The 25,485-nt window shown below is 42.9% G+C and overlaps 1 protein-coding gene across 3 annotated transcripts in view; it reads left to right on the top strand.

The window, feature by feature from the left end:
• Positions 1-25,485, top strand: part of PDE1C (phosphodiesterase 1C) — a 378,336-nt gene that overhangs the window by 74,450 nt on the left and 278,401 nt on the right. For all 3 annotated transcript variants that reach the window (XM_014949446.1, XM_014949442.1, XM_014949441.1), the window contains exon 3: positions 2,239-2,410. In XM_014949446.1, the coding sequence (XP_014804932.1) occupies positions 2,239-2,410 (172 nt within the window). The remainder of the gene's footprint in view (positions 1-2,238; positions 2,411-25,485) is intronic.

Below are 25,485 nucleotides of genomic sequence, written 5' to 3'. Positions count from 1 at the left end.
AAATTTATGCTGAGAGTACTATAACCTACTCTACCATACCATGTTTCATTGCACAAACAGTGGAGTGTGAATCAAACATCCAAAATCATTCAGACTGAATGGCAGAAAAAGCCTCAGCATTTGAGGACAAGGATTCAAGCTGTAACTGATGTCATAGAGGATTACCATCATTACCCTTGGGTCTGTGTTGCAAACCAGAGACTGGGTATCTTTCTGGGTCGTGCCTTTCACATTCACTGGAATGATTAATTCAAAGGCAATTATTAACTCCGCAACAGAAAGCAAGATTTCCATTGCTCTGTACGCGCTGCCTATTTGAGGTCAACAGTGAAACCTCCAAAGCTTTCATTGGGATCACAGTTGGGCTGTCATTGAACACTTAACAAACCATACCCATTTTGGCTGACCAAATTTACCTGATCTAACTTCCTGTGAACACAACCAAACACAAAATAACCTGCAGAAACCCCTATGAGCCTTGTCCATGCTGGCTGTTGTCCACAGCTCTCTGGAGCATGTAGCTGTTGGCCTCTTGGTTCAGGAACAGCAAAGGGGGAAAGGCTGCTGGTGTTAAGTGAGGCAACAGGAAATCATAGCTGTGTGGTTATCGGTGATCCAGTTAGCTAGACTTGCAGGGTAACAATATTTTTAGGCTATATTAAAGTATTTGAACACCCACCCACAGATTCTTTAAGTAGAGTACTGCTTTTTCAATTATAATACCGAAATCTATTTTGCTTTTGCCTCTAGCTCAGCTGTAATAGTCTTTGACAGGGTACAAGAAAATGATGGAGAAGCATTTTTGTGAATGTTTGCACTTATTCACAAGGATTTGAAATTAAAATTGAGTTTTATTCATTCCAATGCTAGGGCTACCCAAACTCCTGTACTTTCAAGTGCCAAATTCCAGTCAATTTAGGAGACTTTGAATTTAAGAAGTTACTAGTTAATATGCCTGGTATCTCCCTATGTCATTTTGCTACCCATCCCGCTATGCCATCAGTCTTTGAGCAATTGTGGCTGTGGGAATTTAAGTTCTTCAACCTCTCAGCATTTCAGGAAGCTGAAAGCTCCTAGGTGGCATCTGTACAGGCAGGACCCTTCAATAAAAAATCATTTGCCAAATGCCCTTCACCTGAGCGTCGCTGTGGGTAAGCTGAACGCTGATTGGGAGAGATGGGCATCTCGTTGCTCCAGTGAAGCTGGGTAATTCCCATGCGTTGGCTGGTTTGATGCAGTTGATCTTCAGAAGAGCAAAGTAGATCTAGGTCTGCAGTCTGTATCTCATCTTAGGGGAGAGCTGCGTGGGATGGATATCCACGCTGGAGGGAGAGGTATAGGTGTATGTGTAGAGGACATAGGAGGAAAAGCCTCTTACCTGAAATAATTAGTATTTCAGTACTTAACTGCTCTTTTTTGGGATCTGCTAACTCACTCATGTATATTCTATAATAATTGAAAGTTAGAATGTGACATAGGTATTCACTATGGGAGTATCACTGGGATTTTCAGAAGAGCCTAATTTATTCAGAAGATATTTGAAAATATGAAATGGATACTTAAACTTTATGAAGTGTAAGCCATGTATTCTTTTCTCCAAAGGCAAGGTGGAGATCTAACTGAAGGATGTTAATTGTATTTTGTCGGTGGAACTAGATTTACAGATGAGGATGGGTTCTCTGAATGACAAGCAAGAGGCACCTGTTGACACTTCTAAATAAATGTAGAAAGATCATCCATGTAAATATTTTAACATTTGAATGTCTACTGAGAAAACTTGAAGTTTCCACAGAAAAGACACATTTTCTGATAATAGTCCTTCAGTGATATCTTTATAATTTAACCACTATTAACTTTAAGGAAGTCAATGATTAATATTGTATTGATGTGGTACTTTGCTTTTTGCTTAGTTATTTGGCTTAAAACACTGCCACATCAATACACCCTAAGCTATAATCTAAGTATAATGAGAAGAGAATGTTTTTTACTGACATGTGAAAACTCCATGTTTTGTAATCAAACCTTTTTACGAGAAGCATTACAGTCTTGGACTTGAAATGACTTGAACATTAGTGCTTATTTCCAATTTGAGTTTTATTTCAGGTTTTCAGGCTTAGTCCCAAACTGCGGTGATGTAAAGTTATAGGGATAACAGACTATCTTTGTTTTCCAGACCGCTAGAGAGACCGGACAATAAGCCTATGAATTTATTTTCCTTCTTGCTCTCTGTTTTTGCAGGATCTAAATCACAAAACTGCTTATGGAACACCATTATTGGTGGGCTGACTGGAAACCTCAAGGAAAGGCCAAAGCCGACCATCGTCAGTGACCCTAGACCTCCTGAGGAAATCCTGGCAGATGAACTGCCACCAGTGGACAGTCCTGAGGCATTGGTGAAAACATCTTTCAGGTCTGACAGATACGAGTTTCCTTTGTTTATCCTTGAGAGGGTATCTTTTTAAGATTAAGTTTGCGGTGTGGGTTTGGTGGGAGAAATTGACGCTGGAAGATTCTGCGACGTGGCATATCTTTGCACTGAACAGGAGTGAAAAAAGAGGTCCATAAATAATGCTGACTGGGCTCGTCTTTCGCTTCTCAGACCTCATTAGCCTTCTTAAAAGGTTATAAAGGACTAAACAGATATAAATACTGTAACTAGCCAAAATGGTCAACAAAGACAGCTCATTATATGAAGATGTCTTTGAAGGTCGGTATTGTTTCATTTGAAAGTGGTTTAGTGATGAAGACATACACTTTAGGTCAGAGGCTGTGCTTTATTGATGCAAGTGAGAGCTAAACTCTCTCTGTGTTGATGTAATGTCTTGAGAACTGTCAAGCATTAATTTTATCAAGGAGAAGGATTCTGGCCAGTGGCTTGCAAGCCACTGGTTGCTGCTGTTGTAAAGTATATTCTGTATCTATTGCTGTGCTTTCCTCTCTTCTATTTAATCGTGGACATACAGCTGTCGGATGCTTCTTACAGGCATGTTTTCTGAAAATAATTTTCTCAAACTGACGTAAAATAGAGAAGCTAGGTGCGTGCAGTGGGTCTTTGACCAAAACGTGATAATTGGTGTGCCTAGCACATGCAAAGTGTGCTAGGCATATTTTTCCAAGTGTTTTTTGAACTTTGTTGTTGTTGTTAAAAAAACATGCTCTACTTTTCTTCTATATTAAATGAACACGTGTGCAAGCATAAAAAGGTTTTTGCTTTGGGTAAATTTCTCTGACTGCAGTGATTTTGATTATACCTCAGTTGGGCAGACTTATTTCAGTCATTATATAATCATTATTTAGAAGGTACTTATTTAAGTCATTATATTAGATAGTAATTTCAGATATCTTGTTTATACTGCTTGACATTCAAAAAGATGTTAACATTAAGTGAGTTTATGTCAGTCTGTACAAATAAATCCTTTAATTCCATAGCCCGTTTTCATTCTTTAATATTTCTACTGAAATGATTCAGGACAAGTGTTTCAGAACCTGGATTCTCCTTTCATGATGACCTGTGGTATTTAGTGGCTTTTAAACACTTTGTGTCTCTGATATTTAAAATCTATGATTTCAAGAGATCTCTTTCTCAGCTTTTACTTCTCATAGCAAATTCTGGGTAGCAGCAATCCTTACATTGCCATTGTCAAGATAATTTCAACGGGTTTATATGAGAAAATAATGTCCCAGTGTTTCAAATGGCATGATTCGATTATGCGAGTAGGGTGACTTGAGAGAAGTGAGCTTGTGTATAGCATAATAAGGACTGATGAGTTGGAAAATGCAATTTAGCAAAATAGTTTTGCTAATACAGTTTAAATGGCTTTATAAACATTACAGAACCCTTGTATTTCATCAGTATAGAAATTACTGTACGATGTGGCATTTTGGGGGGATTTTATAGATGGAAATACAAACAAATTGTTGTTATAAAGTAAATTGTGACTGTCTAGTTTTATAAAGGATGGAAGCCCCATGTGTGTTTAAGAACTAGGGAGGGGAGTGGAAGATAACAGAGAACATTGCAATTGCTGTCTGAAGACATGAGAAAATAAGAGCACTGGTGCTGGTGTATTTTGCTTAGTTACACTGGTGGTGTTTGGGATCGTGTTGATGTTATGGTGCGAACTGGGGCTTAGGAGGCAATAACATGTTTTGTATGGTGGGTTGCATGTGTGTCGTGATCTTCAAATGCTTCCTTGACAAAGTTTGACTGGTGTGTCTTGCGTGCCAGTGATTGCCTGGCAAACATGGGCTTTCCTTGTTTCTTGTTTACTAGACACTAGTGGAAGATCTTCCCACCCTGATGCCTTTTGGGGAATGAAATGTGCTTTACAGGTCGTCCAGTCCAGCGTGTCTTCATTAGGAATCTGGTGGCTGAGTCTCAGGGGGTGTGTGGGGCAATGTTGGGCATCTGTGATTTTACAGAGAGAAGAATGAGGTCTTGTTTTTGAACATGACTGCTACAGACTGTAAAATACAGCGGCTCCCTTCCTAATTGATTCACCGCCGTTAGAGCAGTGTATGGCAATACTATCCCTTTCATGCATAGTTAAAATGAAAATGTCTCTCCAGCGTCAAATGAGTCACACTTCCTTGTGATTGCATATCTTTTTATGTGAATACGTGTAAGCAGCATGAAATCCCAGTTGCCACCTCTTGTATTAGATCTTGTTTTCTACTGTGCAGTACTTACTGTTCTGTAACTTGGAAAATTAGGAAGAGATCTATATTTGATTTTGTTCAACATCTAGATATGAGCTTGAAACACATTTAAACATAAAGGAGGAATGTGATTATTTCAGTCATTTCACTCGTACTTTTCCTGCAGTAATAATCCATCTCTAAAATGTAAAGCAAAAACCAAACAAAACCATGCCCCCCCTACACCCCAAATAAGTATAGTGCATGATTAAAAAGTATTCTGATAGTCTTGATTTTCTTATGCAATTATTTTACTATCTCTTTTCTGAAGATACCAAGACCAAGCAAAGATTGGTCGAAAAAAGGTTGAATACATATCTAAAGAGAGAATTGAGTTTGTAATAACTTGTTTGCAGTATTGCACTTAGTGAGCTGTTCTAAGTAATTTTATGTCTTGACTAGTTATACTACTGCAGTACTTGAAGTATAGATTTTTAAAATCCATTCTCCCTGGCATTTAGTCTATTTGTCTAGTAAAGGGAGTCCCCAGTTTGAATTACATTTAAAAATACAGTGGAATATGGAGAATGGCAGGTTATATATTTTTTTTTCCATGTCCAAAAGGGATAATTAGGCACATAAAATCAATTAGCTTGGCCCACACTTTATGCAGCAAATCTGATATATCCACTGTCTACCTTTGCACAAATATGCAAGTTCAGAGTTACAGGAGCTGTGATGGCTTTCTTTTTGAGTGGCTGTGCATGGATCAGCATCCATGTATGTACAGCCGTTGGCAGTGGCTGTGGGCTGATGCCCAGGAATGTTAGGTGGTGGGTGTATGGTCCTCTCAGGGCTGTATGATCTGGATATTGGCTGGAGATATCAGTGGTTGCTGACACTGAAGTCTATAACTCAGAAACTCTGTTCCTAGATCTACTTTTTGATCTGCTACATCTCTATAATGAACAGTGGTAAGAAATAACGGTGGTAGTTAAAGAGCTCTTAAGGACACTGTGTAATAACTTTACAATAATATAACTGTATAATAACTTTATTTTCTGTGTGCAGCTCTCCATCAGCCCAGCCTGAGCAGACATTGTGGTTGTGCTGGACTGGCACCCACCAGGGGGAGCAGAGAAACAAGGGACAGGTTTGGGTGCTGTTCTCCAAACACCACCTAGAAGTTTGTGGAAGTGCTTTGTGCTGGAGGATACAAAAGAAACTGTGGCACTTGTTCCCAGACTGTCAGCTGGAATAAATCAAGTCACCAGGGTGGCACTGCTACACCTGAAAACTTGACGTGTCCAAGCGTCATGATTTTCCCTAGACTTGTTTGGTTTTGATGTACAGGAGAGATAGCAGCCTCTTCCAATGCCCGACCACTCTTTCTTTATGCTGGAGGATACAAAAGAAACTGTGGCACTTGTTCCCAGACTGTCAGCTGGAATAAATCAAGTCACCAGGGTGGCACTGCTACACCTGAAAACTTGACGTGTCCAAGCGTCATGATTTTCCCTAGACTTGTTTGGTTTTGATGTACAGGAGAGATAGGATGTTATATTGAGTCTGGAGGCCTGCAACACTGGGGTGATGATGCTTATGGGATGTAATGGCTGTGCTGGATCTTGTGGCAGATATCTCATGGCACAAGGTAACTGAGGCACCCGGGGAAGAATGTAGATGCTCATCTGAAACAAAATGTTCAGTGCAACCTATCCTCCTGGTCCAGGGCATGCGCGACAGCTAAAGTTGGTCTGAAATTGTGGAGTAGTCCAGCTGGCTCTGTCTAGTACATGGGAGCTTGGGGTGGGATTGTTCCCAAAGTGATAAATCAGGGTAGCAGGCCACTGAACAGTCAGCAGATGAGGCAACAACCCTCCATCCTGTACCAGAGGAGCCTTACTGGATCCCTCCAGAGCTCTGCTGGACTGGGAAGTGATGTCTATTGGCAGTTACCAAGGCCCTATGCCCTGGGAACCAGAAAGGCAGATTCAGTTCCTTCAAGGTCAGAGTGTTTTTAAGCTCAAAGCTTGTATGGGTTCTTAATTTTTGTCACCTTTCAGAATATTTCCAGCTTTTAGCTTGAGGCTGGTAACAGTCCTGCTTACCTTAACGCCTGCTTTTCCTGCATCAGCTGCAAAGTTTCTTTATCTTTCCAAGGACCTTGCTTTCCTTATCTGCTTCTGTTCTGCTTTGGGAGTCTTAAATCACACTGGCAGCTAATCTTGTACTTCTGTTTTGGTCGTGGGTGATGTAAACTCTTGCTCATGCCAGCTACTGGCCACTTGGCCTACAGGAGAGGTGACACTGCAGTGCTCCAAATGTGAAAACTTCAGTCACAGCACCACGTCAGCCTGCAAGCCTCAGCGCTGTGAGTCAAGGTGGCATCAATGGAAACAAGGGGTATGAGCCTTCCTTCCCCCTGCTTTGCTTGAGTCATAGCAAGAGCACATCTCCAGTCACACGTTGGAGAGGGAACTGCAGGACTCCTCCTTTGCTACCTCTCACATTTTATCATAGAATCATAGAATTATTAGATTTGGAAGGGACCTTAAAGATCATCAAGTTCCAACCCCCCCTTCCATGGGCAGGGACACCTCCACCAGGGCTTTGCTCAAAGCCCCATCCAGCCTGGCCTTAAACCCCTCCAGGGATGGGACAGCTTCTCTGGACAACCTGTTCCAGTGTCTCACCACCCTCACAGCAAAGAATTTCTTTCTGGTATCTAATCTAGATCTCCTCTCTTTCACCTTAAAACTGTTACCCCTTGTCCTGTCACTGCACTAAAGAGTCCCTCCCCATCTCTCCTATAGCCCCCTTCAGGTACTGGAAGGCCACTATAAGATCTCCCCAGAGCTTTCCTTTCTCCAGGCTGAACAACCCCAACTCTCTCAGCCTGTCTTCACAAGAGAGGTGCTCCAGACCTCTAATTGTTTTTGTGGCCCTCTGCTGAATGCATTCCAACAGGTCCATGTCCTTCCTGTGCTGAGGACTCCAGAGCTGGACACAGAGCTCCAGGTGGGGTCTCACCAGGGCAGAGGGGCAGAATCACCTCCCTCGACCTGCTGGCCACACTTCTTTTGATGCAGTCCAGAATGCAGTTGGCTTTCTGGGCTGCCAGCACACATTGCTGGCTCGTGTTGAGCTTCTCATCCACCAACGCCCCCAAGCCCTTCTCCTCAGGGCTGCTCTCCAGCCATTCTCTGCTCAGCCTGGATTTGTGGTGGGGGTTGCCATGACCCAGGTGCAGGACCTTGCACTTTTGGCTTTGTTGAACTCCATGAGGTTCACATGAGCCCACAGATATCTTAGAAGGTCGGTATAGTTTCATTTGAAAGTGGTTTCGTGATGATGACATACACTTTAGGTCAGATGCTGTGCTTTATTGATGCAAGTGAGAGCTAAACTCTCTCTGTGTTGATGTAATGTCTTGAGAACTGTCAAGCATTAATTTTATCAAGGAGAAGGATTCTGGCCAGTGGCTTGCAAGCCACTGGTTGCTGCTGTTGTAAAGTATATTCTGTATCTATTGCTGTGCTTTCCTCTCTTCTATTTAATCGTGGACATACAGCTGTCGGATGCTTCTTACAGGCATGTTTTCTGAAAATAATTTTCTCAAACTGACGTAAAATAGAGAAGCTAGGTGCGTGCAGTGGGTCTTTGACCAAAACGTGATAATTGGTGTGCCTAGCACATGCAAAGTGTGCTAGGCATATTTTTCCAAGTGTTTTTTGAACTTTGTTGTTGTTGTTAAAAAAACATGCTCTACTTTTCTTCTATATTAAATGAACACGTGTGCAAGCATAAAAAGGTTTTTGCTTTGGGTAAATTTCTCTGACTGCAGTGATTTTGATTATACCTCAGTTGGGCAGACTTATTTCAGTCATTATATAATCATTATTTAGAAGGTACTTATTTAAGTCATTATATTAGATAGTAATTTCAGATATCTTGTTTATACTGCTTGACATTCAAAAAGATGTTAACATTAAGTGAGTTTATGTCAGTCTGTACAAATAAATCCTTTAATTCCATAGCCCGTTTTCATTCTTTAATATTTCTACTGAAATGATTCAGGACAAGTGTTTCAGAACCTGGATTCTCCTTTCATGATGACCTGTGGTATTTAGTGGCTTTTAAACACTTTGTGTCTCTGATATTTAAAATCTATGATTTCAAGAGATCTCTTTCTCAGCTTTTACTTCTCATAGCAAATTCTGGGTAGCAGCAATCCTTACATTGCCATTGTCAAGATAATTTCAACGGGTTTATATGAGAAAATAATGTCCCAGTGTTTCAAATGGCATGATTCGATTATGCGAGTAGGGTGACTTGAGAGAAGTGAGCTTGTGTATAGCATAATAAGGACTGATGAGTTGGAAAATGCAATTTAGCAAAATAGTTTTGCTAATACAGTTTAAATGGCTTTATAAACATTACAGAACCCTTGTATTTCATCAGTATAGAAATTACTGTACGATGTGGCATTTTGGGGGGATTTTATAGATGGAAATACAAACAAATTGTTGTTATAAAGTAAATTGTGACTGTCTAGTTTTATAAAGGATGGAAGCCCCATGTGTGTTTAAGAACTAGGGAGGGGAGTGGAAGATAACAGAGAACATTGCAATTGCTGTCTGAAGACATGAGAAAATAAGAGCACTGGTGCTGGTGTATTTTGCTTAGTTACACTGGTGGTGTTTGGGATCGTGTTGATGTTATGGTGCGAACTGGGGCTTAGGAGGCAATAACATGTTTTGTATGGTGGGTTGCATGTGTGTCGTGATCTTCAAATGCTTCCTTGACAAAGTTTGACTGGTGTGTCTTGCGTGCCAGTGATTGCCTGGCAAACATGGGCTTTCCTTGTTTCTTGTTTACTAGACACTAGTGGAAGATCTTCCCACCCTGATGCCTTTTGGGGAATGAAATGTGCTTTACAGGTCGTCCAGTCCAGCGTGTCTTCATTAGGAATCTGGTGGCTGAGTCTCAGGGGGTGTGTGGGGCAATGTTGGGCATCTGTGATTTTACAGAGAGAAGAATGAGGTCTTGTTTTTGAACATGACTGCTACAGACTGTAAAATACAGCGGCTCCCTTCCTAATTGATTCACCGCCGTTAGAGCAGTGTATGGCAATACTATCCCTTTCATGCATAGTTAAAATGAAAATGTCTCTCCAGCGTCAAATGAGTCACACTTCCTTGTGATTGCATATCTTTTTATGTGAATACGTGTAAGCAGCATGAAATCCCAGTTGCCACCTCTTGTATTAGATCTTGTTTTCTACTGTGCAGTACTTACTGTTCTGTAACTTGGAAAATTAGGAAGAGATCTATATTTGATTTTGTTCAACATCTAGATATGAGCTTGAAACACATTTAAACATAAAGGAGGAATGTGATTATTTCAGTCATTTCACTCGTACTTTTCCTGCAGTAATAATCCATCTCTAAAATGTAAAGCAAAAACCAAACAAAACCATGCCCCCCCTACACCCCAAATAAGTATAGTGCATGATTAAAAAGTATTCTGATAGTCTTGATTTTCTTATGCAATTATTTTACTATCTCTTTTCTGAAGATACCAAGACCAAGCAAAGATTGGTCGAAAAAAGGTTGAATACATATCTAAAGAGAGAATTGAGTTTGTAATAACTTGTTTGCAGTATTGCACTTAGTGAGCTGTTCTAAGTAATTTTATGTCTTGACTAGTTATACTACTGCAGTACTTGAAGTATAGATTTTTAAAATCCATTCTCCCTGGCATTTAGTCTATTTGTCTAGTAAAGGGAGTCCCCAGTTTGAATTACATTTAAAAATACAGTGGAATATGGAGAATGGCAGGTTATATATTTTTTTTTCCATGTCCAAAAGGGATAATTAGGCACATAAAATCAATTAGCTTGGCCCACACTTTATGCAGCAAATCTGATATATCCACTGTCTACCTTTGCACAAATATGCAAGTTCAGAGTTACAGGAGCTGTGATGGCTTTCTTTTTGAGTGGCTGTGCATGGATCAGCATCCATGTATGTACAGCCGTTGGCAGTGGCTGTGGGCTGATGCCCAGGAATGTTAGGTGGTGGGTGTATGGTCCTCTCAGGGCTGTATGATCTGGATATTGGCTGGAGATATCAGTGGTTGCTGACACTGAAGTCTATAACTCAGAAACTCTGTTCCTAGATCTACTTTTTGATCTGCTACATCTCTATAATGAACAGTGGTAAGAAATAACGGTGGTAGTTAAAGAGCTCTTAAGGACACTGTGTAATAACTTTACAATAATATAACTGTATAATAACTTTATTTTCTGTGTGCAGCTCTCCATCAGCCCAGCCTGAGCAGACATTGTGGTTGTGCTGGACTGGCACCCACCAGGGGGAGCAGAGAAACAAGGGACAGGTTTGGGTGCTGTTCTCCAAACACCACCTAGAAGTTTGTGGAAGTGCTTTAGAATCATAGAATCATAGAATCATTGAGGTTGGAAGAGACCCTTGGGATCATCGAGTCCAACCATCAACCCTACTATACAAAGTCCTCCCCTACACCATATCCCTCAGTACCGCATCTAAACGTCCCTTAAACACAGCCAGGGATGGGGACTCCACCCCCTCCCTGGGCAGCCTCTTCCAATGCCCGACCACTCTTTCTTTATGCTGGAGGATACAAAAGAAACTGTGGCACTTGTTCCCAGACTGTCAGCTGGAATAAATCAAGTCACCAGGGTGGCATTGCTCCACGTGAAAACTTTATGTGTCCAAGCGTCATGATTTTCCCTAGACTTGTTTGGTTTTGATGTACAGGAGAGATAGGATGTTATATTGAGTCTGGAGGCCTGCAGCACTGGGGTGATGGTGCTAATGGGATGTAACGGCTGTGCTGGATCTTGTGGCAGGAGATATCTCATGGTACAAGGTGACTGAGGCATCTGGGGAAGAATGTAGATGCTCATCTGAAACAAAATGTTCAGTGCAACCTATCCTCCTGGTCCAGGGCATGCGTGACAGCTAAAGTTGGTCTGAAATTGTGGAGTAGTCCAGCTGGCTCTGTCTAGTACATGGGAGCTTGGGGTGGGATTGTTCCCAAAGTGATAAATCAGGGTAGCAGGCTGCTGAACAGTCAGCAGATGAGGCAACGACCCTCCATCCTGTACCAGATGAGCCTTACTGGATCCCTCCGGAGCTCTGCTGGACTGGGAAGTGATGTATATTGGCAGTTACCAAGGCCCTATGCCCTGGGAACCAGAAAGGCAGATTCAGTTCCTTCAAGGTCAGAGTGTTTTTAAGCTCAAAGCTTGTATGGGTTCTTAATTTTTGTCACCTTTCAGAATATTTCCAGCTTTTAGCTTGAGGCTGGTAACAGTCCTGCTTACCTTAACGCCTGCTTTTCCTACATCAGCTGCAAAGTTTCTTTATCTTTCCAAGGACCTTGCTTTCCTTATCTGCTTCTGTTCTGCTTTGGGAGTCTTAAATCACACTGGCAGCTAATCTTGTACTTCTGTTTTGGTCGTGGGTGATGTAAACTCTTGCTCATGCCAGCTACTGGCCACTTGGCCTACAGGAGAGGTGACACTGCAGTGCTCCAAATGTGAAAACTTCAGTCACAGCACCACATCAGCCTGCAAGCCTCAGCGCTGTGAGTCAAGGTGGCATCAATGGAAACAAGGGGTATGAGCCTTCCTTCCCCCTGCTTTGCTTGAGTCATAGCAAGAGCACATCTCCAGTCACACGTTGGAGAGGGAACTGCAGGACTCCTCCTTTGCTACCTCTCACATTTTATCATAGAATCATAGAATTATTAGATTTGGAAGGGACCTTAAAGATCATCAAGTTCCAACCCCCCCTTCCATGGGCAGGGACACCTCCACCAGGGCTTTGCTCAAAGCCCCATCCAGCCTGGCCTTAAACCCCTCCAGGGATGGGACAGCTTCTCTGGACAACCTGTTCCAGTGTCTCACCACCCTCACAGCAAAGAATTTCTTTCTGGTATCTAATCTAGATCTCCTCTCTTTCACCTTAAAACCGTTACCCCTTGTCCTGTCACTGCACTGAAGAGTCCCTCCCCATCTCTCCTATAGCCCCTTCAGGTACTGGAAGGCCATGATAAGATCTCCCCAGAGCTTTCCTTTCTCCAGGCTGAACAACCCCAACTCTCAGTCCGTCTTCACAAGAGAGGTGCTCCAGACCTCTAATTGTTTTTGTGGCCCTCTGCTGAATGCATTCCCACAAGTCCATATCCTCCCTCTGCTGAGGACTCCAGAGCTGGACACAGTGCTCCAGGTGGGGTCTCACCAGGGCAGAGGGGCAGAATCACCTCCCTCGACCTGCTGGCCACACTTCTTTTGATGCAGTCCAGAATGCAGTTGGCTTTCTGGGCTGCCAGCACACATTGCTGGCTCGTGTTGAGCTTCTCATCCACCAACACCCCCAAGTCCTTCTCCTCAGGGCTGGTCTCCAGCCATTCTCTGCCCAGCCTGTATTTGTGCCTAGGTTTGCCACGTCCCAGGTGCAGGACCTTGCACTTGGCTTGGTTGAACTTCATGAGGTTCACATGGGCCCACCTCTCCAGCCTGTCCAGGTCCCTCTGGATGGCATCCCTTTCCTCCAGCATGTTGACCACCCCACACACCTTGGTCAGCAAAATTACTGAGGGTGCACTTGATCCCACTGTCCATGTCTCCAACAAAGATGTTAAACAGCCCTGGTCCCAGTACTGACCTCTGAGAAACACCACTCATCGCTGGCTTCCACTTGGGCATTGAGCTGTTGACTGCAACTCTTTGAGTGTGGCCATCCAGGTAGTTCCTGATCCACCAAGTGGTTTTGACGTTCTCTGGGCAGCACCAAAGCTTGGTTGTAGCTGAGCTGGTAGGTGAGGTCTGAAAATCAGAGGGAGGTGATGCTGTGCAGGAGAGCTGTGACCCTGACTGCTGAGGAACAGGAGTTGAGGGCCGGTCATGCTGTAAAGTCTAACCTTCCTCCCACCAGGGGTCTCAGTATTTGTTTATTCCTTTTGGTTTGGATTTTCTTCTTGTTTTTAAAAAACACCCACAAAAATGAGAGATGGGTCTCACTTGCCCTAACTTGTTTTTCGTTTTGGTGTTGTTTTTTTTTTTTTTTAAAGAATGCCAATGCTGGAAGCGTGAAACACAATTTCTCAATGGTTTTTGTACCCACCTACAGCAGACCCGTGTCTCACTAAACAATAAAAATAAAGCAAACTCTCTGAGAACCGTCCTTCTCAGTATCTTTCTCAATCTAGACTTCTATAAGGCACTTTACTTGCATTAAACTTAAATTCATTAAACAAATTTAATACACTTTACTTGCATTAAACAGTTCTATTTAAACTTGTTGCATATTCCTGTTATTTATTGATACACATTGAATAAGAAGTGAAAAGTGCTCTGTTCATTAAGGAAATGGCTCCGACATAGTTTGTCTCTCTTTTCCCTTCTTTTAATTGTGCCTCCCTTCTAGGTCCATGTTACGCCTTGTGAGAGCGATGCCCTCATTTCTTGGTGGACTGAGATTTGTGAGTCAGAGGGGGAAATGATCAGAGGAAAAAGATTTATACCAGTTACTGTTCAAAGGCTGCCTTCGCTCTTTCTTTGCCTGTATCCACATGGGTCCAACAGGCAGGTGTTTTTTCAGGCAGTTGAAAGAGAAATGGACTTTCTCTCTCTCTTTTTTTTTTTTTTTTTTGAATATATATGTATCACAGTCTTCTTATTCTTCGTAGGATAGATGTATTATTGATGACAAGGAAAGCTGGCAATTCTGTCCCTGTAAATATCACACACATCAAAAGACCCAAGTTGAGAAATTCAAATGGACTGTGGGTGTCCCTAACAGAGCTGTTCCTCTGAGAGGTGGGGGACAATTCCACTACCAAAATGGGAGCGAGAGCTTCAGCTGAAGCTCTATAGATAAATGAAGTCCTGGAAGTAAAGAAGGCTCAGGGCAGAGTGGCTGGAGCTGCCCAACAGAAAGGGACCTGGGAGTGTTGGTGGACAGCCAACTGAAGATGAGCCAGCAGTGTGCCCAGGTGGCCAAGAAGGCCACCAGCATCCTGGCCTATATCAGGAACAGCGTGGCCAGCAGGAGTAGGGCAGTGATGGTGCCTCTGGACTGGGCACTGGTGAGGCCTCACCTCGAGGGCTGTGTCCAGTTTTGGGCCCCTCACTACAGGAAGGACACTGAGGGGTGTGATCGTGGTTAGAGGAGAGCCACCAAGCTGGGGAGGGGTCTGGAGAACAAGTCCTATGAGGAGAGGCTGAGGGAACTGGGCATGTTGAGTTTGGAGAAGAGGAGGCTGAGGGGAGACCTCATTGCCCTCTCCAACTCCCTGAAAGGAGGGCGGAGAGGAGTGGGTGTTGGCCTCTTCTCACAAAGGAATAGAGGAAATGGTCTGAAGTTGGGGCAGGGGAGGTTTAGATCAGATATTAGGAAGAATTACTTGAGTTGGGTGTTTTGTGTTGTGGGTTGTTTTTTGGTTTTGTGTGTGTGTGTGTGTGTATGGTTGGACTTGATGATCTCAAAGGTCCCTTCCAACCATGAAGATTCTGTGAAGTCCTGCTTTGGGGGCTGACCCCTGCCTGTCCTTGACCACACTTCTCTTCCTGACGTACGTCACCTCAATCTTGTGCCATAATAAACTCTGAGCCTTTGTTTTGCAGCTGTGCAAGGCTTCCAATTTTGGCTTTGTAGCATACAGATCCCTCCCAGCCCTTGACATGGACTATGCAAACCCCACCACAAACAGGGCAGATGTATTTTTAAATGCAGACGTGGTGTGCCTGTACAACCACACGAGTCTCAAACATCTGTGGGGCACTCACAAGGCTATACAAGGCTGTTCCAGGGAACGAGATTAATTGCTTGGATTACTGAAGTTTCCAGCCCAATCTTCCTTGCAGATTTACAGAAGAAACTGTGTATGGGCAGGAAGCTGTATATAGGAAAATACATGAATTTAAGTATAGTCTTTATCCTCATGAGGAAGTGTTTAATAATGCACTATTTAGTCATCTCCACTGTGAGAAATTAACTGCCTCTACATGCCAATATCAGACTGGGATGCCTTGCAACTGCCGTTGACATAACTTTTAGCCTGGTTCCCTATGGAAAACTGGCTATCCTTTTCCTAAGGAAATTTCCATATGTCTCTCAAGCGGCTTTCCCATAAAAAACATAGCTGAACTTGGTCAGTAGCTTAAGAGCATGGTAGACATCTCAAAGGTACTTCCTTCCTACCTATTTTGTGAAAACTGAAGGAATGGGCAGGAGAGAGAAAGGATGACTTCCAGAGTTGCTGTCTGGCTGACCAGGGCTCTAGCTAACCCGTGCATGTCAACCAGGTGCCACCTGCCACCAGTCACACAGGCAGGGCAAGATTTGGAGGAGAAGCCCAAGGAGAGCAGAGCAGCAGGAGGCACAGCAGGTCCCAGAATGGGTTGCTGTGGGGAAGGTGGGAAAGATGTAAAGCACAAATGCATAAGAAGCCAGTCGTAGTTTGTGCTGCAGCTTTGAGTACTGTAATTGGTGTTAATAAAAGGTATTATTGTCACTGCTGTTACTCTGTCATGCCTCATCACCCTGGTGGAGTCGACCATGTATCCTATTCTGGTAGATTAAGGGTGCCATGACCCTGTCCCCTCCTGCTATCCAGTTACACCCAGCGTGGGCTTTCTCTGCACCTGCAGAGGTCCTGGGTTTCCTAATATGGACTGGCTCTCATGGAGTGTCACCTAATGGGGAGGAGCACCTGGGCTTTCAGGTGACATAGCTCTGGAAAGGGGCTGGTTGCCACCTGGTCTATTCCTCCAGCCTGTGGCCTGCGCTCGAAGGGCACTTAGGAGGAGGGGATGGGATGCGGGCTCTCAAGAGATTTCTTGTCCTGACAGTTTGTGAGTGTCCTGTGGGCCATGAGTTGCTCATCCTGGTATTAAATTAAGGCTGTCATGGTCTATATTCCATTACCAATGGGAAAATGGGACAGCGGCTTTCTTACTCTTTGGCAGTCAGAGAGAGTGTGATGAGCTGAGATAAAAATCTTTGACTAATCAATTGCTGAAGCTTTATCTTGAGTTCTTCAATTTGCGTAAGCCAGAAAAATTAAAAAGGCACTCAAAGGGAAGTCCTATAGTTTCATCTGCTTTTAACTGGCTGGCTGATGGCAATGAAATTAAGTGGTATATTATACTGTGATGTTTTCCTAAAGGATGTAGTAAAACATCCTCCAGATCCAATCCAATCGGGGCCGATTTGGTTTGGTTTTGAGACCATAAAACCTGCAAGTAAGAGTTCAGGAGTATTTTGAAGTGAATAACAACAATAGCAATCATGAACTTACCTGAAATAATCTTAGGGCTGATAGATAAGAGCCTAATCTTCACTAATGTCCTGCATTTCTTCTTAATGTGAAGAGCTTTGAAGGAGGAGGAAAAAGGGATACTTAGCTCCAGTTAATTGTGTGTGACAGTAAGATCTGGAGAGAAAACTGTATTCTGTCTTGTGAAAATACTAAACATTTATACATGGAAATACAAATTTTAATTTTTTTTTTTTTTTAAATGAAACCCAAGAGAGAATCTACAGTAAACATTTACCTGGGACACACTGGCAATCCCCATACCTGTTGCAAATGTCACCTGCTGGATGGACGGAATTGTGTCCCATGGGAACACTATGAACACCAGGCTGTGGGTTGCTCGGAGCCACCTCTTTGCACACCCTGCACTGGGTATCTCTCTTCTAACTCTGTGCTTTCTGATGAAGGTTTTGTCTGGTTTGCCTCCCCATGCAAAATGATTTTGGTAACTGCCATGTTTTGCTGGAAATTCATTTGCCAGGATTTCACAGCCCAGGGGCTTTGCAGATACACAGCAACATCTAGGTAAGTAAAGCTGCTGTGAACTGTCAACACCCCTTACCCACGTAACTCGCAAACTGGCTGTTCTTTATCTCCTTTTGCACATTAAGCTGCCTGCTGGCAATTTCTAGGAACTATTTTATGTAATTGAAAGGTCTCATTTGGAAATTATCACACTATCCATCTGAGTCGTCGGCACTTGCTGATGTCAGAACCACAGTGTCTGTAGTTTGCAGATTGGGACATTTATTTTTAGTTCCAGTAATTTTTGGATGTGAATCTACTGAAGTGTTCAGAGCAAGACTGCTAAAACTATCGTGTGTTACTTGGTTTCCATTTGAATTTATAAATCGATCTAAACTTTATAAACTGACTCAGGTTGTTTTGAAAGCAGGCCTGTCGTCTAAATTTGCTGTTAGCACTGCTCTTATTCTGGCAAAAAGCAATCTCGTATCTTCTTTTGGTGGAAAAGCCTTCATTCTGGAGTGTGGAAATTGACCCAGGAATATGGGCTTTGGGCCCCCATTTGTGCCCAGTGATTCCTTCTGACATATATGTACTTTTGATCTGTTTCCTGTTCCACGCGAACACTTAGAGTTCCTTGTCAGAGCAAATTTTCTCATAGCTCGGCTGAAAAGGGCCAGACCTGAAGTTCTGTTTCTTTTAAATAACAGCTACTGAAGAGTGTTTATTGTAAAAAGGAAAATTATCGGAAGCTCATTTTCCCTCCTTCTTAGTGATGTGCACGAGCATCACTTAGATCAGTGTGAGCATCTGTAGCTGCAGTTTCTAAGATAAAGATAGCATTTCTGTTTCCAGGACTTTAACCTTAAACATGATTTTTGTCATATACTGACCACCAGTAGTATCTACTCCTGAATCAAAAAGAAGTTTGTTATACTGCCAGCTTCTTATAGCAGTTATAATTGGGTCTGCCCTAATTCTGAGCAGTGTTACTTATAATAAAGTAACATTCAGATCCATTCTAAAGATGAGATGTTGAGAAAATTGCATTCTTATGGCACTGTACCTCCTTTGGAGGGCTACTCCACTTCCTAAATGGAAGTTGCTCATAAATATAATTATCTGCAATGTCAGCAGTACTTGAGTAAAAGAATAACAGAGTGTAGTACTGTAAACACAGCAGGCCAAATTTAGTGTAAATTGACATAAAGCTGAGTTTTACTGAGCTATACTGATTTACTGCTGCTGTGTGGCTTGATAATTCAAAACAGTGCTTACACACTGAAATTTGCATATTTGTTGATTAATGGTATAAATCTGATAAACTTGGCAGAGTGTTTTTGCTGAATCATGAGCGATGCTGGCGAATAATATGTTAATTGAAGGGACCTGGGATAGATGCTGCAAATTACTCTCTGACAACTGGCTTTCACAAAAACTCCATGAAGTTTGCAGACCTTGAACCAGTCTAGCCTTAAACTGCTTACCTTTTTTTTCTCCACTGAGAAAAAAATTGATTCTAATATAACCAAGGCACTTTCTGGGCATCTCAGGATGGTGTTGGCAAGCCATGACCTGAAATGTAGATTTTCTTTGTTTTGCTTAGGCTTTACATATTTTCTTATTACACTTTTTATCTGAGAGCCAATGCATGCGCTTAGCATTTTTTTTTGCTTTATAATTCATTATATAATGTAAATAATTGTGTTGTCTTGACATATCAGCTCTTGTGCTAGTAAAACTGCTGTAATTTCTTACAAAAATTACTCATTGGTATCAACAAAATGTAGGTTCCTTAGTTTTGTGCTGTGACAGAATATCAGCCTTATTACTCTTTTTTTTTTTAAACTAATTTCATTGAAGTGAGGCTAAACGCAGATTTATCATATTCTGTATGTCATTCTATTTGAAGCAATTGTACAATAATTAATGAAAGGTTTATAATAGCACAAATTTTATATTTTAAAAAGATATTTTATTTTATTTTATTTTATTTTATTTTATTTTATTTTATTTTGTCTTATTTTATTTTATTTTATTACTTTCACCAGCATGGCTGTGTTATGGCTTATACAACTATGATTTACGTTGTTTAAGAGTAATGACCTGGCTGATGGGGCACAGTGCACCATCAGCAGGTTTGTAGATGGGGGAAAAAAAACCCAATCAAACCAGGGGGAGTGGTTGGTGCCATCCAGTAAGATCTCCACAGGCTGGATAACTGGACTGACAGGAACTTCTTGCAGTTCAGCAAGGAGAAGTACAAGATCCTGCACTGTGGTGGATGACAACACCATGCACCAGTATATGCTGGAGGCTGACTGGAAAGTAGCTTTGCTGAGAAGAACCTGGTTGTCCCAGTGGACAAGAGCTTAGACCACGAGCCAGCAACGTGACCTTGCAGCAAAGGTGGCCAACTGCATCCTGGTTGGCATTAGGAAGAGCATCACCAGCAGGTCCAGCTTCCCCTCTGCTCAGCACTGGTGAGGCCACGTGTGGAGTTCTGGGTCCAGTTCTGGGTTCCTCAGTGCAAGAGAGACAGGGGCATGCTGGAAAGAATCCAAAAGAGGACCATGAAGACTCTTCTCAGTCGTGCCTGGTGACAGGGCAAGAGGCAGAGGGCAAAAACTGAAATATGGGAAATACCATTTAAACATACGAAAAAGCGGTTTGGGATTTTGTTTGGGTTTTTTTGATTTTTTTGTTCGTTTGTTTGTTTTATTGTGAGGGTGGTCAGACACTGGCACAGGCTGTCCAGAGAGATCGTGGAGTTTCAGCCTTTGGAGATATTCAAAACACGACACTGGCACAGGCTGTCCAGAGAGATCGTAGAGTTTCAGCCTTTGGAGACATGTTCAGACAGAGTCCTGGGCAACCTGCTCTACCGGGCAGGGCTTTGAGCAAGGAGGTCGGACTAGCTGATCTCCAGAATCCCCCTCCAGCCTCAGCATCTCTGTGGTTCTGTGGTGGGGATGGTGAAGCTGAGTTATCACCCTGTCAGTAGGATGTTACTGTCTGACCTGCGTTGCTGCCCTGTTACCTGCATTGCAGGTTTTTGTTGCATCACCTGCACACATCTGCTGCATGGACCTCCCTCTGATGGCAGCACGGAGCAGAGGTCTGCGGTGCCGATTTTTCTCTGGAGAGTTTCCCCATCTGTGTTTGAGGCAAACTGGAATGACATGTTTTAACTTTTTTCCCTGTGTAAACTGAGCATTTTATGAACTGAGTCTTCCATAAAGAAGTTGATTAAAATGCAAGCTTCATCTCCCAGTCATCAAAAGAAAATGGCACCGAGTTTACAGCTCATATAGATGATAGGAAAGAAGAAACTCGTGTAACGAGATACTAATACAGATCCTCAAATGTAATTTAAATTTGTCTGAACAAGTTTCCTCTAAGGGAGGGGAATTGCAAATGACAGAGGCAACTTCCATAAAGAACTGGTGAAAACTTTTTCATCAGTTCATCATGAGTTGGGGATTGGTCTTAGTGAGGTTATTTGTAGCCTCAGAAATCATTAGTTCATTTCCAGGGTCAGCCTAAGGCTTTGATCTGTCTCCAATCAAAGCCTGGTAACAGAGGTTACTGCTTGTTCCTTCTGCAGAAGCATTTCTGGGGGTCCTGCTGAGCTTTCTCTAGGTCTTGAAAAATATTGCTTAAATATTTATCTTCACAGAGATGCTAGACTAAGGTGTCATCTATTTTTAACCAGTACTCTCTATTAATGTTGATTTCAATAGAGAACTTGGCCTGAAATACTACATGGGAAATTTTCTAATCTATTTCCTCCCGCACTGAGATAAGACAAAGTAATAGAAAAGCAAATAAGCATATTCTTTCATTAACCTTTTAGTTGCTGAATTTGTGAGTCTATTGATTCTGTATGCAAAATGTCATTATACTCTTTTTTTTTTTAACTGTGTCAAACGTAAAGTCATCTTAATGACACTCATCTCTTCCCAGACACTGGATTGGGAATTACTTGTTAAATACTTTCAGTATCTGGCTTCTAAAATTCTCGTTTTGTTTTGTTTTGATGCCCTCAGATGTGAGATCGGATTCTCTGCCAGTTTTATCCTTGCAATTTTCTTAGAGTACCTGACTTTAGCAGAGCTGTGCCGCTATGTGCCTAAGGCAGCTGAGGTGTTGGAAGCTGGATGACATTGGCTAATTGAGCACACTTCAGATGGAGAGGAAGGTCACGGATCAACCGGTCTTTTCTCTTCCGAGTGTCTCCATAATCCTGTGGGAATTTCAGGGAATCTGGTAGTGGAAACAAAGCAACAAAAGCTAACTTCACTCAAAACTTCAGACAGGTAGCACGAACAACCACAGTCTGCTTCTTTTGGAACAAGCTTTATTTTCTGGGGAGAGAGTGGAAGAATCAGGCTTGCTGTGTGACCGCATGGAGATAAACACCAGCTTTCATGAACTCCGAGACAAAACGCTGGCTTTTAAGGGCCAAGTATGTGCTGTTTTCCAAGCGCTACCCCATGGCTGTTGCTCTGTCTAGAAAACTGCACCCCTGTTCACACTGTCTGACATGCCCAGCACAGAAAGCCCGAGTGCTGGGAGGGATGCTTGCGGTTCCACAGCTCCTGATACAGTCTGCCTGGGCTGGGTGGGCATTCGTGCCATACCTGACTTCTCTGTAACCATGTGAACCCCAGAGCCAGCTGGTTCACATAGAATCATAGAATCATAGAATCATTCAGGTTGGAAGAGACCCTTGGGATCATCGAGTCCAACCATCTCCCCTACTCTACAAAGTCCTCCCCTACACCATATCCCTCAGTACCGCATCTAAACGGCCCTTGAGCACAGCCAGGGATGGTGACTCCACCCCCTCCCTGGGCAGCCTGTTCCAATGCCCAACCACTCTTTCTGTGAAAAATTCCTTCCTAATGTTCAATCTAAACCCACCCTGTTGGAGCTTGAAGCCGTTCCCTCTTGTTCTGTCATTAATTACCTGTGAGAAGAGACCAGCCCCAACCTCTCTACAGTGTCCTTTCAAGTAGTTGTAGAGAGTGATGAGGTCTCCCCTCAGCCTCCTCTTCCTCATGCTGAACAGCCCCAGCTCCTTCAGCCGCTCTTCATATGATTTGTCTTCTAGGCCCTTCACCAGCTTCGTTGCCCTCCTCTGCACTCGCTCCAGCACCTCCAGATCTCTCTTGTATTGAGGTGCCCAAAACTGGACACAACACTCGAGCTGTGGCCTCACCAGTGCTGAGTACAGGGGGACAGTCACCTCCCTACTTCTGTCATCTGCAAACTTGCTGATGATACACCCTATGTCCTTATCGAGATCATCAATAAAGACGTTAAATAGAAATGGTCCCAACACTGAGCCCTGAGGCACACCACTAGTGACCGGCCGCCAGCTGGATTTGAATCCATTGAGCACCACTCTTTGGGACCTTCCAGTCAGCCAGTGCTTGATCCAGCAGATCGTATGCTCGTCCAGGCCGTGTGAAGCCAGTTTTTCCAGCAGATTTGTATGGGGGACAGTGTCAAATGCTTTTTGAAAATCCAGGTATACAATATCAACAGCCTTTCCCTCATCCAATAATCTGGTTATCTTGTCATAGAAGGAGATCAAGTTCGCCTGGCAGGACCTGCCTTTCATAAACCCATGCTGACTAGGCCTGATCCCCTGGTTGCCCATTATGTGGGTTAATCCAAGGGTCTAGTTCCTGGGCCAGTTTTATGTTGTGTGCGTGTATGGGGGGGTTTGTTGGTGGGTTTTGTTGTAAGTTTTGTTTTGTTTTCTTGTGGTTTTTTTTTTTTTTTGATTCTGGTAGAGTGACACCAGCATTCCTTGGTGGGACTGGGCTGTGGGCTAAATGAGCTGGCAGGAAGTTTGGGATAGCTCCAGGTCTGGGACGGGCTGTCCAGTCCAGAAGGAGAAGGTTGACATCCTCTCTGTTGGCACCAAACTCATGTTACCCTGTGGCCTTCCTAGCCTGGCACCAGCCCCTTCCTGTAGGCACCATCAATGGTGGTGCCTAAGTTGTTGGAGTGTGCAGGTGTGTGAAACCACAGCTGTCTGACTTGTCCTCAGCTTAGCAGTGAAACCAACAGTTGCTTTCTGATAGAAAGCCATCTTTGGCTGGGCTGGGAATGTCCACGGGATCCCTGTTGTGTAGCACCTACTGGAGGATGGTGTCCATTTGTGTGGTGCTTATTTTCCCAGGATGACTGCCATAAGCATCTCATTTCTGCTCGTTTCACTGATCAGGTCCATGATTTCTGCATGTTTTAGGACCTGTATCTGGCCCAAACTTGTAAGCATTCGTGTCCCAGGTGTTAGTTTAGTCTTGTGAAGCCCAGTGACAGATCATCAACATCCTTTTTTGGTGTCTGTGCTGGGCTAACAACATGACTGGTTACTGTGTGGCATTTTTGCATCTAGTTTTCTGGGTCACAGTGGCTACAGCATCGTGTGGGCCTGGCCATGGTGTTGGACCATGCCCCTTCTCCAGATGTACATTGACTAGTGACACTTCATGGGCTTGAGTCCAGAAGATGGATCCAAACTATATATGAGTGCAGCCTGGAAAATGCATCAAAACTCTAATATTTTCAAAGCATTACTGCGTGTTGAGCTAGTGCCTTGCTGCATCGTGGAGATACGGCCACCACCCTGCAAAGCAGCTTTGACAAGGTAGTCTCAATGTAACCCATAGAGAGGTTAGAGGAGATCTCTTTAGATCTTTAGATCTAAACTCTCTAGAGGAGTTAATTTGATATAAATTTCCTGAAATTTCCTCTTCTCAGCTTTACTCTTCTTGGTCATATAGACTTAAAATAAAACTCTTCTTTAAGAAAAACTTAAAAAATTCTGGCTCTATAGTTTCCAGGCAGCATGGACTATAAAATGAAATAACCCAACTGTGTATTTAGCAGCATGCAAGTAAATGGCTCGTAGCTAAACTTACTATAAAGGTACAGCTAATTGAAAGTGGTATGTTAACACTGGGAATAAGGTACTTGTTTCCCATTTCACGACTTCAGATAAATGAAATTGCAGATCATTATTATTTTGTTGTATTTTTGAGGAAGAAATTAAATATTGGAAATTTCTTAGATGATTTTGGAACCTTTTTTTCCATAGTCAGTGTTCTTTCAACTTTAAAAAAATTTCATCAAAATTTTTTGATGCCTCTTCAAAAATAATAACGTAGGAGATTAACAACATTAGATAAAAACCTGCCAATTAAATCGATTGCAATGTTAAAACACAATATGAAAACACACACTGCAAAGCAGCATGAAAAAAGTGCATAGAAAAATAATAATGCATAATTTTTATAACAATAGTCTTTGGTTTTTACATCCCTGTTTAGAGGTTTGTCATAATCCTTACTGAACAGCAATATCAGCAACCAGCTTTGCAATGGACATTCCTTACAACAGTCTTCTTGGGATACCCGGTTTTTGACAGCAAAAATGGGACAGCAAGGAAAATGAGGAATGAGAGAGATGGATAGTATTCTGTGTGCGTGCACGTGTAGGCAGGAGAGCCTGAGGCCATTCCATGACTGTCAGAGCAGGATCCTGCTCCGAGATGCTGGTGGGTCCTCCAGGAGAACTCACCCACGGACTGTCTGCACTCTTCAAGTGGTCTCTGTGAGAAGCCTGAAAAAGGTGGCATATCTTGGAAAAGTAGGGGCTGTGATACCAAGTACCTGCTTTTTTCACTCTGATAGAAGAAGAGGAGTTGTGGTCTGTCACAGACAGAGCCTGCTTTCCTCTCTAGTGTCAGCAAGTGGAAATTTCGCTCCTTTCAGGGCAATATCGTAAGTTGACACCGATGAACACGCTGCAGTGACTCAACCAGGTGGAAAGCCTGAAAACGTACTGAGGGACAAACTTTGCTGCTAGAATAAGCACGAGAAGCTGGCAGTGAAATTTCTTATGAAAGGTCCAGTGAGGAACCAGATCAGGTATGTTATACTCAACTCTGAGGAGATGCAAAAACCCACAGCTGAATATTAAGCTAAAAGG

This window comes from Calidris pugnax, unplaced genomic scaffold (genome assembly GCF_001431845.1).
Source record: "Calidris pugnax isolate Ruff unplaced genomic scaffold, ASM143184v1 scaffold124, whole genome shotgun sequence".
In the NCBI taxonomy this organism is placed as follows: Eukaryota; Metazoa; Chordata; class Aves; order Charadriiformes; family Scolopacidae; genus Calidris; species Calidris pugnax.
This window is presented reverse-complemented; position numbering and strand designations above follow the sequence as displayed.